Below are 12,420 nucleotides of genomic sequence, written 5' to 3'. Positions count from 1 at the left end.
TATAGCTACAAGAGTACCTCAAAAAGTTAGTGGGAAAATAGAAATAAAGGATAATACAGGCCTGGCCAGTTAGCTCAGTTGGTTAGAGCATGGTGTTATAACACCTAGGTCAAGGGTTCCGATCCCCATACTGGCCAGCCACCAAAAAAAACAAAAAACAGTAATGCAAATCTTTCCATGAACTTTTTGAAGTACTCTTGTATAGTATTGCATAATGTAGGGGAAGCATCAGGAGAAGAGAATGGAAACATAAGCGGGACTAGACCAGGGGAAACTGGTGAGAACCATGCTGATGAAGCAGAGAGCAATTGGGGGATTTGTGGAGCCTGCAAACCTGTGTCTTTTAATTGTGTTCATATTTAGTCCATTTATGTTTAATGTAAATCCGAATGCTGGTATATTTGGGTTTTAAATCTACCATCTTTCTGTTTGTTTCATGTTTCTCCCACTTTGGTCTATGTTCCTTTTTCTCTCCTTTCTTGCCTTCTTTTGGATTGTGTTTTATGGTTATTCTTTCTTATCTCTCTTTTGGCTTGTTAGGTAATATTCTTTTTACTATGATTTTTTTGTGGTCCAGAGATTTCAAATTGCATCCTTGACTTGTCAAAATCTATTTTATATCAATATGTTACTTCTTCCTGGACATTGTATGCACTGTTACACATTTATTCCTCTCTCACAGATTTTGCTTTTGTAATTGTACATTACAATTCTCTCTATATTTCAACTCCAAAAGATATTATCATTATACTTTTATGCAGTCAATATTCATTTAGATTTAGTCACCTATTTTTCCCCTTTCTGTTGATCTTGATTCTTGTCTATATCTCTAAACTTCCATCTGGGATTATTTTCCTTTGTCTGAAGGGCTCTCTTTATTTCAGATCTGCTAGTGACGAATTCTGTTAGGTTTTGTTTGTCTGAAAATGTCTTATTTCATCTTCATTTTTGAGGAATATCTTCAGTGGGTATAGAACCCTAGTTTGGTTGTTATTCTTAAAATATTATTAGAGATAATCTGTTGTCTCCTGATATCAGTTGTTTCTGGCTGCTTTTAAGATTTTCTTTTATTCTTTGGTTTTCATCACTTTGTTATGATATGCCTAAACAGTGTGTGAGTTTTGTGTGCATTTTTTGCCTGTTTAATAAATTTGTAGTGCTTCTGAATCTGTGATTTACTTTCTTTCACCAGTTTATGAAATTTCTCAGTCATTATCTCTTTAAATATTTCTCTGCCTATTTTCTTCCTCCTCTCTTTCTGGGGCTCCAGTTACACGTTTATTAGACTTTTTCACCTCATCCTATGTCTCTTACATGTTGTTATGTATTTGTCATTCTTTTGTTCTCTGTGGTTCTGTCTGAATATTTTCTTTTGAGCTGTCTTCCAGTTCATTCTCTCTTTAGCTATATCTTTATCTGCTGTTAAATTCATCTATTGAGTTCTTAATGTTGGTTACTGTGTTTTCAGTTCTAGAATTTCCATTTGATATTTTTCATAGTTTCCAGTTATCTGCAGAAATTTTTCATCTTATTATTTAATTTCTCAAATGTATTTATTATAAAATAATCATTCCACTATCTGGTATCTTGTGAGTCTGTTTCTATTGTCTGTTTTTTCTCTTTGTTTTTAGCTAATTCTTATCTGTTTGCTTGTCTGGTCATTTCTATTAAATGAGAGACACTATGCATAAAAAATTGTAGAGGTAATTTAAAAAGTCTGGTCTTCCTCCAGAGGGGATTTATCTTACTTATAGCAGGAATTTCAGATAGTGGCAGATTAACTCTACATTGGGAATTTAGCTGATTCAAAATTAGATCTTTATAAGGGATGTATTCCTTGTCCTAGGACAAAGGCTGTCAACTGAAAGCCTGTGTTTGCAAGCTCTCTCTTCTTTGGTGGGCTGACTGCCAAACCTCTGTTCAGCTTTTCAACCTCTCAACAAATACCTCAAGTTAGAAAACCAAATGGTGGGCCTTTCTGGTAGACTGAGATTTTTTATTGGTTGCTGAGATAGGAATTCAAAAATAGCTCATGATTTTGTTTTTTTGACCTGTTAATTTTGAGAGTTATGTAAGAAATTCAAGTGGATACACACAGTCAGCAGCTGCATATATGCATCTGACAGTTGGGCAGGATGGGATAAAGGTAAAAAGATTAATAAAAGGACAGATGGCTGAAAATAACCCAGGTGAGCACCCATGTCTTGGAGAATTGGCAGAAGAGCATGGGATGATTTCAACCCACTTTCTTTTGGCTCCCTGTTGGGAATGACTATTTGGGTTATTTCTCAGTAGCTCAGTGAAGCCAAGAGCATTGACCCCTTGCCCCTCCTCCTGCTCTCCTTAAGGTCCACACAGTGTATCCTGCAGGGGCATGACCTGCTGCTGCGCTCAGCCCTCCGGAGGCTGGCTCTCCGTGGCAGCACCATCACCACCCTGACCCAGATGAGGCTGTCTGGGAAGAAGAGCCTCCTCCAGGAGCTGCGTGAGCAGCATGCGCTGGAGCAGGGCTCCTCCCAGTGCCTGGATGAGCACCAGTGGCAGCTACTCAAAGCCCTGGTAAGATCTGCACATCGCCCCCCCATCTCTCCCACAGGCAGTGCCCCTTCATCAGGTCCCAGGTTCCAGCCGTGTTTGCCAAACCCTCATGCTACTGCCCTATTGTTGTAGGGTGGCACATACATTTGCTAGGGCTGCCATAACAAAGTTCCACACACTGGGTGGCTTAAGTCACAGAACTTTATTTTCTTAAAATTCTGGAGGCTGGAAGTCTGAGATCTAGGTGTCAGCAGGGTTGGTTCTTCTGAGGCCTCTCTCTTTGGCTTACAGATGGCCATCTTCTCCCTGTGTCCTCCTGGTCATCCCTCTGTGTGTCTGTGTCCTAATCTCCTCTTTCTATAAGGACACCAGTCATATTGGAATAGGGTCCACCCATATGACCTCATTTTACCCTAATTACCTCCTTAAAGACCCTATCTCCATGTAAAAGACAGTCACATTCTGAGGTCTTGGAGTTAGAACTTCAACATATGAGTTTTGAGGGGACACAGTTTAGCCCCTAACAGGTGGGGACAATGGCAGCCCACTGAAGGGAGCACCCATGTGCCAAACAGTTCGAGTATAGGTGACATAACTAGAAAATCCATATGATATCAAAAGGAGATAGGCACAGCCGTCCTCAGGGGCATGGGAGAAAAGGCCTCTGTAATCTCTTCGAAGGTTTTAACAAGTTGAAAGGAAGAATTTATAAATTGGAGAGCTGGGATTTAAACCCAAGTAGGCTGACCCCAGGTCCCACTCATGTAGCTGCTAAGCTACAGGAGCAGCTGACGATTTTTGACCCACAAGTGAGGCACAACCTCGCAGTCTCTAGTCTGCCCAGGGGAGTTCTGAGGGAAGCAGTCAGACTCACTGCCCCAGCGTCCACTCCCCTTCCTTCTTTCTCCCTTTTTGCTACAAGGAAAGGCAGTCCTCAGGCTCCTGTGTGCCCTGCCCCAGCTTCAGTGATGTCCTGAGAGACTACTGTCAGGCTCAAGTCAAGCTTCAAAACCTGGCTCTGCTGAGTATCTTTTTAAAAGTTTCTTAACTTCTCTGAGACTTGGTGTCCTCATCAGTCCTAGTGTTCAGGCTTCACGGTGTTCTAGAAGGATGACCAAGTCCCCTCACCTTGTGAGGGGCCACAGGTAGCACTGGGCACAGAGCTGGTGCTCAATAAATGCCTTTTGGGGTGGAATCTTCAACAGACACGTAGGCTCATCCATTGCATGTGGGTTTCTGCAAGCCCAGATCCAGCTCTTTCTACCCCTTCTCCAAGCTTCTCCAAACTTGGGACCCTGAGCAGGGCCAACCCCATGTCCTGGCCCTGACCGGAGCTTCTCTGTGCAGGCCAGCAGTGTGGGTCCCTCCCTGTCCCGGTCTTTCCTTCCCAGGAGGCGCGTGTCCTGGAGGAGGCAGGCAGGCTGGAGGATGAGACGCAGCAGACGCGGCTGCAGCTCCAGCAGCAACTCTTGGCCGAGGCACAGGAGGTTGGGCAGCTCCTGCAGCAGCACACAGAGAGGGCCATCGGGCAGGCACTGCTGGGGCACACACGGGCTGTGGCCTCCAAGAGCAGAGTCAAGGACAGGGAGGACTTCAAGGTACGTGCCCACTTGCCATCCCAGGGAAACGCAGGGGCAGGAAGGGTTGGGGTGAGGTCAGCATGCCTGAGTATGGCCCTTGCCACCCTTTACGAGAGCTTCTGGCCTTGTGGAGTTTACCTGACTTCTCTAAACCTTGTTTTTCTCATCTGTGAGATGGGCACTTCTCCCTGATAGAAGGGTGAGATTCAGTTGCAACAGATGGCAGGTTTTTCACCGTTATTAAGCCCTGTGTTGCATCATTCTGAGCGCTGGCTCAATCCTTACAGTAGCAGCCCAGAGAGGGATGTGGTTTCACCCAGAGCTGCACAGCCGGTCAGTGGCAGAACCAGGATCCAAACCCAAGCCCCTCTCCCCAAGAGAGACATGTTTTCCCAGACCCTGGCCACCTCTACTGAGACACTGAGACTTTCAGAGTTAATCCTGACTGCTGAGCAATGCCTCTAAACTCAGTTTGACTCAAGTAGGTAGTGGTTTACTCCTTTTACTGACAATAATGATAAACAACAGTGACAAAGTGATAATAGTGAGAAGTCACATTAGCATTGCACCTAAGTCTAACTGCTCATCAGATTCTCCCCACAACCCTGTACAGTAAGGATCATTTTTCTTCCCATTGGGAAAACTGAGGCTTGTGATGGGGGAGAAGATGTGGTTAAAGCCTCCCAGCTAGTGAGGGGCAGAGTTGGGACTGGAGCCAGGTCTTCTGCAGCATGCCTGGTGCATGTACCACATCTGCCTGGTTGCAGGCCCCCTCCAGTGGTAAGAAAAGGTAACTCCCCACTTGTGGCAGACCATCCTGGCAGAAAGAGTGCCACCAGAGCTGTTGCAGACCTGTGACCAGTAGGCAGCACTTGCACTGTGATGTGCCAGTCACTTCCAGGCACCTCGCAGTGAGTCTTTTCATTTACATAAAGTGAATCGCTCTGCTTATCTGCACAGCAAAGAGGTTAGACCCATGTATTTCTATTTCTGTGACACGATGTCTCATCCTGAATATCTCACATCTGCCTCAGGTCATCCAGACATCAAGGCTGTGCCCGGCTGGTGATATTGGGAATGTCACCCCCTTTCCCTAAAGTTCTCCAACTCTTACCTAATAATAAATGCTTGTTGCATGAAATGGAATAAGATATAAGGGACTTTGAGTTGAAATTAGAAAATGAGTACCCCTCCCCCACACTTCACACCTACAAGAAAGAACATAGTGCTCAGTTTCTAGAAGAAGGGTCATTTATGTGACATCTACTCACAGAGCGTCTTGGCCCCAGGCCCTGTGGTGGCTGTTGGGGACAGAGACCAATGTTGCATTCCTGCCTTCATGGAGCTTGTTGTCAGTGGCAGAGAAGACCATGGAGGAAGAAGTGGCCACAGCCAGCATGGACTGTACTGCTGGAGGGACAGACACAGACAGCACCCGAAGGGGATCAGAGATGGGTGGAAAAATCGGAATACTGGAGCAGATGCATTCACTGATGTAAACAATATGCCAGCCAGACAAAGCAGAGGAGGAGAGAAAGGGTGACCAAGGACTGAGGTCCTGGAGAAGGGGGGGGGCGTGTGCAGGGGTAGTGGACAGCTGCCCATGGTGGCAGGAAGGCAGGTGGACAGAGGGTGTGAGGGTGCAGGCAGGTTTGCCAACCTGAGGGGAGAAGAGGAGGGATTTCCTGTCTCCCGACTTCCATGTCCTCAGTGAAATTCAAAGAAGGCCACCAGTTGTCAGTGGGAGCTCCTGACGAGAAGTGTAGGGCCAGAACCCAGACTCCATGGAGAAGTGGCCTCAGAGCCCCCCTCTGGATGCAGGAGTCAGGTGGGGGGAGGAGAGAGCCAGCGGCAGTCAGGGATGAGCTTGGGAGTCACAAGACTGCTGGACCTGCCACCTGGGCTGTACCACCTCTTCACCTCTGCAGCCACAGGTCCATGTCTGCAAAACCAGGCACATTTCTCAAATGGTACTGTGAGAATAAGTGAGTAGCACAGCCCTTGGAACATGACCACTCAATAATAAAGAGATGGTTTTTCTTGCCCAAACCCTGGCACTACCCAATAAATATTTATTGATATGCAGGCTCTTAAGTCTAACTTTTCTGACTTTTGCCCATCATTTTATGAAGTACAAGGTGGTGACTTTGTCAGTGCACAATAAGCACACCCCCAGTAATGGGGCGTCTCAGTGTTTCTTCTCTTTTCTTTTTTTGGTGTGAAGGTGTAACATTTAGGGATACATACAGCCAGCTGCAAGTAACAGAAAGCCATACTAAAATGGCTCAAAAAAAAAAAAGTTACTTATCCCACATAAGAAATATGGAGGTGGACTGTTCCAGGCTGGCTCAGTGGCTCTGTGATGTGACAAGGACAAGGCTCTTTTATCCTGGTCCACCATTCTTGCTGTTATTGTGTTGCCTCATAGTCTCAAAATGGCTGCTGCCTCTCGAGACATCAGGTCTGCATTCCAGACAAAAAGAGGGAAGCAGCAAAGTGTTTCACTCACTGAGGCTTTTCCTCAATGTTCAGAAAGGGAAGGACCCCTAGCAGACTCCCTGACATTGCATTTCATTGGCCAGAGATGGGTCACACAGCCAGCCTTAGGCCATCCAACATCAGAAAATAAAATTGTGGTGACTTGTTTCAACCAGCTGTGCACTCTCTGCCTGCTCCCTGACCAATCCAGTTGGAAGATATGAACCAGGACAAGGGCGGGGGGTCCCAGGTTGGCTATGGTGACTCCCACATGTGACTTCTCTACTGTCCCATCCTTCCCCCCTCCCCACAGAGGACACTGATGGAGGCGGCGGTGGAGAGTGTCTACGTGACCAGCGCTGGCATCAGCCGCCTCATGCAGGCGTATTACCAGCAGATTGGGAGGGTTGTGCAGGACCACGAGGAGAGAAGACTGCAGCACCTGCAGACCCTGCAGGGTACAGCACCTCCCTGGGGAAGCCCCAGCAGAGACGAGCCAAACGTGCTTTTAGTTTGGGGCAGGATGGGATACGAAGTGGTTCGAGTTTTATTTTTGGAAATTTAAGTTTTAAATTTTTTTACATATTTTTTCATTCCCTGATTTGTCCCCAAAAGGCTTTTTAAAAGGACTTAAAGAAACATATGCATACAGTACAATAAGATTTTCTTTAAGTGGATAAATCAGGACAAGGATGGGTCAGTGAGGTGGAGTGAGGGTTATGTCATTATCCAGGGCCTACCCCAGCAGAGCCCCCTTAGAGGTAAAATGGTTTTGTCTCTGAGCTTTCTAGTGGACAAAGAGACAAAAACTTACTTGGTTAAAGTGGCTGCAGAGACTATGAGTGGGAGCAGGAAAGTGGCCCATAAAATGTTCCCAAAACCCTGAAATTTCTAAAAACCAAGAGTTTTCTGAGCAGCTGAATCTGCAAACAAGAAAGAGCTCCAAGGAATGGGCGTGACTCCGAGGCCAGGCTCCCAGCTCCCGGGAAGGCCTTCGCTTTGGCACCAGCATTTGTGAGGCTCGCTGCCCCCGGCAGCTCTGCTTGGCAAATCATCGTTCTTTGTGGTGGTATCTTGGTGGTGCGGCTTTCTCCTTCAGCTCCCCTTTCTCCTGATACTTACCAGAAAGCTGGAGGTGGGGAGGCTGACAGAGAGCCCAGGCGTGGCCTGGGGTGGAAGCTGCCTGTTCTCACCCACACAAGCCCTTTCCCGGTGCTGGCGAGAGTGGCACACCCTACACCCGCTGACAGCAGGCATATCCTGCTCACCCCTGCACCCCTAGCCTCTGCCCCAGACCCCAGCAGAGTCGATCCTCCAAACGTTCCCCTGATTGCCATGTCTTCAATGGATGCAGGTGACAGAATGGAAAATTACAAGCTGCGGAAAAAGCAAGCACTGGGCGACCCTTTGTCAGGGACCGGGATGGCAGGTGGAGGCCAGAAAGCATCCCAGGCTGTCTACCAGAGGTGAGTTCCCAACTTTGTTCTGGGGTCCCGCATCCTTGACCCCTTCATGGCGCTTGTCTCTGTCACTCTCTTAGCATGTGACTTGGCGCGCAGCTGCCTGTTGTCTTGTGACTCATCTGCCTCTCCGCCCGTGTGGAACCACAGGCTCTGGCCCCACACGCCACCTGGAATAGCGCCTGGCCGCCATGAACCAGGCTGCCGTATTCAGGATTTCAGACACTGCGTCCCAGGAAATGAGCTTCCAGTTTTACCAGGGAGGGGCCGGGGCAAATCTGAGTTGAGTGAGGATGGTCGTGGGCAGGCCCTGATCCTTAGAGGAGCGCGTCCCTCCCGGGGGTAAGACTGTTTTCTCATAAGATGCACAGCCATTCTGCAGCTGCAGGACCTCAGGGAAGCCCTGCTTCTCTGAGCTCTTCCATCCCCCGACTGTTCTGCTCTGTCCTGCGATGTCACCAATCTACACTGAAGATGCAGTGAAAAGTGTGCGGGCAAGATTCTGTAAACTCCCAAGTGTTAATCAAACGGTGTCCCCTGCTGCGATGAGCCAGCCTGTGTGGGGGGACTCGAGTTGTGTCCACCGTGTGTGTAGCCACAGCAAACCCTGCCCAGAAGGCTGGTCTCCTCTTGGGCCTCCAAGGGCTCACATACGTCCAACAGGCACTAATTGCCTCCACTTGGCAAGCCCTTGAGGAAGGCCTATGTTGGGCTCCGATTAACCTGCTGTCCTGGGCCACGCTGACAGCTTCATTCCTTCCTTCAGGATGTTGTCACAGCAGAAAAGGTTCCTGGCCCAGTTCACTGTGCACCAGCAGGTCCGCCTGGACGCTTGGAAGCAGAAGGCGAGCGTTATGGACCATCTGGAAGCCCAGCTCGAGACACAGCTGCAGGTATGAGTTATGGAAAGGGGCATTTGAACAGTTTAAAGAGGTTGGCAATGGGGGCCGCTGTGAGGGGACCCCATGCCCCTGCTCCAGACCCCATCAGCCATCCCTGTGATTCTCTCCATGTGTGGCATCATTGAGCCCCTGGAGGTTGGGCAGGGCCTGTGCTGACTCCTCGCAGGTCTGCAACAGGGCCAGGGCCCAGGTCTATGGTACCACCCGAGAAATGGGCATTTCTCATGTGTGAATTGCCACCAGGCAGGCTCCTCAGTGTCAGGGCTCACACCTGCACCATTGGGCAGTGTTGGTGGTAACTGAGGTTTGAACTTTATCTAGAACATGCAGGAAGCCCAGCTGTCATGATAGAAAGGGGATATTTCATCACAGAAAAAAAAAAATCTCTTTTGTGTGAGATAACAAGGTGCAGCCATAAAGCAAAGTGGGTACCTTTTTAAAAAAATCAAATATTCCAGAAAGGAAGCATTTAGCAGAGTGTGGGCACTTTCGGAGTGTTTCCACCACTGGTGGTAATAGTAGCAGTGTCAATAATGAGTGACAGTATGTAGTTACATTTATGCACTGAGGGTCTGTTACGGATAGCCACTGGCTGAGAGCTTTACACACACTTCCTAATGTCATCCGCCAGCAACGGAGGAAGCGTTATTATTATCTCACTCACAGATGGGGAAACTGAGGCTTGCAGAGGTCTCATTACCATCCGGGGTCCCACAGTAAGTCATGGACTCCAGTCTGCCTGTTTAGACCACAGTGGTGGCAGTTAAGTGCTCCAGCTCTGGGGCCAGGCAGAAGTGGGTTGGTTCCCGTTCTGCTGTGGCCACCTCTGTGGCAGGTCCCGAGTCCCTCTCACCTCAGTATTCTCAACTGTAAAATAGGGACCCGTGGCTGATTTGAGTGAAGACCAGCACCTGGCCCGAGCTGGTGAATGTCAGCTCCTGCCCTCTCAGGAGCCTCTGCCCTGCTCCTGACCTCTATGGAATGCTTCTTAGAAAATTCTCCACACTGGAGACACGGTCCAGCAGCCATCTCACATGTCAGATGGTGTCATTCCAGTGGAGGAGGATTTAGAGAGGTGGAGAAGGGCAGAGAGAGGCCCCGCTAATCCTCTCCCATTTGCAATTCAGGAAGCTGAGCAGAACTTCATCTCTGAGCTGGCAGCCTTGGCCCGAGTGCCCCTGGCTGAAAGCAAACTGTTCTCCACTAAGCGTGGGCTGCTGGGTAAGTCAGATGGCACTGGGCTACCGCGGGAGGCTCTCTGGGCTGAGAAGTATGGATTCTAGTCCCATGTCCACCACTAACTAGCTGTGTGGCCTTAGGCATCTTACTTAACCTCTCTCAGCTTTCATGCCCTTGTCTGTAAATGAGCAGACTCAGTTAGGACACCCCGTGGGACCCCGTGCTCTCTGGCATTTGATAATTCTGGTTCCCAGGTTACCACTCACTAGCTGTGTCTCATCTCTGACTCTATTTTTCTATCTGTAAAGTGGGGATAATAAGCCTTCTTCCCCCTTCAGTGATATCACAGGATGTCGTAACCTGGTAATGGATGAGTGACTTGGGAGGGGGTGTAAAACACAGAGACCTATTAAACAAAAGCTATAGGACTGGTGCTGTTTTTAATTTCTTACTGCTTTGTTAAGTCTTAAAGTCCGCTGGGTAGAGCAGAAACACAGCGGGAGCCTGGCAGACCTGAGGCTGAGTCCCAGCTCTGCCACTTGCCAGCTGTGCAGGCTTAGGAGAGCACTGCACCTTCCTGGGCCTCAGTTTCCTTATCAATTAAGTGGGTATAAGAACAGTAAGGTACCAAGTGCATAGTTGGCCCACAGAGCATGCTCAAAAAATGTCAGGCTGGGTTGGCATGAGGCTGGGAGAAGTTCTCACTTACCTGAAATCACAGAGCCATGCCTGGGTTCGTCTGTGTTCTACAGAGAAGCCCCTAAGGACCAAAAGGAAAAAGCCCCCACCCCAGGAGAGAGGGGACCCAGGAGAACCCCGCCATGATGACCCAGCCTCTGGCGACCACACCTCAGGATCCATCAGGTACAAGGGTATCCCCAGCTAATTGCCTGTGGATGCTTATTGACCAGCCACTGTATGCCTAAAGTCTGGGTGAGAAAATCAGCACTGCCCTTGGAGGCATTCATATGGAGGTTGACAACCTTGACAATAATTGGAAGTGCTGGCTTTACTGTCACTGTTGCTGTCTGCGACCCATTTGGCCAGGTGGGCCATACCCCATCAGCATCCAGCCTGAAGAGCCAGGCAGCCCCCTCCCTCAGCACGGCCGGCAGCTGGCCACAGACACTTTGGGATTTGCAATAGGCTGATCAGTCCCAGGCCACCTCGGTCGCATGAGCATGCGAATCCTTTCTCCCATGGCACTTGGATGATCTCCCCCCAACAGAGGCAAACTGGGGGTTTTATTTCTTTCTTAACAACCCATGTCAAAATGAAAATTGCTTTGCTCTCCTGCTGCTGCCTTTTTATTTAATCTGATTGGATGTGTTCTTGCATTGGGACGGGCACGGCGTCAAAGCTCTAACCAGCTGCATTTCTTCTGTGTGTTAAGCAGCAAAAGGCTGAGTCTGCAAGAAAGTGAATCTGGCACCGGCGAGAACTCAAAGAAGATGCTGCAGAAAAGAAGCAATGTGTAATGTCAGACTGTCCAGGGGACGGGACCAAAGCCCTGGCTGTGAGCACCGCTCCCCTCCTGCAGCCATGTGAGAAATGGTGAGGACGGGAGGACGTGGGTCTTCCCTGTGCCTCACAGGCTTTTCGTGAGAGTGGACGGAGAAAGGACAGAAACCTGCCCTAAAGAGCATAAAGAAGGGCGGGGGCCCCGCCACCTGCAAAAATCAGGAGCCAGTGTTGGAAATATGTCTTTGTGAGTTTTGCATCTCATTTGGCTTCAAGCTCTTCCTTCCTCAGGAGAGTCCCCCCTTCCCTGGCCCCCGAACCCCAACCCCACACCCCCTGTCCTGATTCTGCCCGAACCTGCCTTCCCTGAGCTGGAAGTTGTCGCATTGCAGCTGAGGGGCCTCTGCTTGCCAGCCTCTCGTGAGTACTGCCGGATGGGGAGGGTCTCTGGCAATGCTGGTGTTTTCTGGATCTGAAGCCTTTGTCTCTGCTGCCTCCACACCCTGTCCTCTCTCCCCCTTTCACCCTGGCCATTGGCTGTCACAATATTCTCATGGACTGATTGCCAGCTTTGCTACATTCCTGTCCTTTGGCTCAACCAGCAGCTGAGGCCTGGCCATGGCAGGGTCTGAGTCTCGGACTGACCCTGACCGAGGAATCTCTGGACCTCAGGCCTGTCCTGACCCACCCAGGGGCCTGAGGACCCACAGATACATGATACGTGCTGCAGCGTCTTCTCTTGGCGGGGCATTTCAAGTACACAGAAGGAGGCCTTGTCTAGCCCTCGGGATTCACCCTTGGGGGGTGGTGAGCTCTTCTGCC

General features: G+C 49.2%; 1 protein-coding gene across 2 annotated transcripts in view; it reads left to right on the top strand.

The window, feature by feature from the left end:
• The window catches only part of EVC (EvC ciliary complex subunit 1), a 65,261-nt gene extending 53,095 nt beyond the window's left edge, over nucleotides 1–12,166 (top strand). The window contains exons 14-21 of one of the 2 annotated variants that reach the window (XM_063108200.1): nucleotides 2,349–2,559; nucleotides 3,930–4,136; nucleotides 6,910–7,054; nucleotides 7,951–8,062; nucleotides 8,823–8,949; nucleotides 10,086–10,179; nucleotides 10,890–11,001; nucleotides 11,534–12,166. In XM_063108200.1, coding sequence (XP_062964270.1) covers nucleotides 2,349–2,559; nucleotides 3,930–4,136; nucleotides 6,910–7,054; nucleotides 7,951–8,062; nucleotides 8,823–8,949; nucleotides 10,086–10,179; nucleotides 10,890–11,001; nucleotides 11,534–11,615 — 1,090 coding nt within the window. In that variant the 3' untranslated portion in view covers nucleotides 11,616–12,166. Of the gene's footprint in view, nucleotides 1–2,348; nucleotides 2,560–3,929; nucleotides 4,137–6,909; nucleotides 7,055–7,950; nucleotides 8,063–8,822; nucleotides 8,950–10,085; nucleotides 10,180–10,889; nucleotides 11,002–11,530 lie in introns of both variants that reach the window. The other variant, XM_063108197.1, reaches the window with a different exon arrangement.
• Nucleotides 12,167–12,420: the final 254 nt, after the last annotated feature.

Source organism: Cynocephalus volans, chromosome 9 (assembly GCF_027409185.1).
Source record: "Cynocephalus volans isolate mCynVol1 chromosome 9, mCynVol1.pri, whole genome shotgun sequence".
NCBI classification, from domain to species: domain Eukaryota; kingdom Metazoa; phylum Chordata; class Mammalia; order Dermoptera; family Cynocephalidae; genus Cynocephalus; species Cynocephalus volans.
Note: the sequence above shows the minus strand (reverse complement) of the source record. Positions and strands in the feature narration are given on the sequence as shown.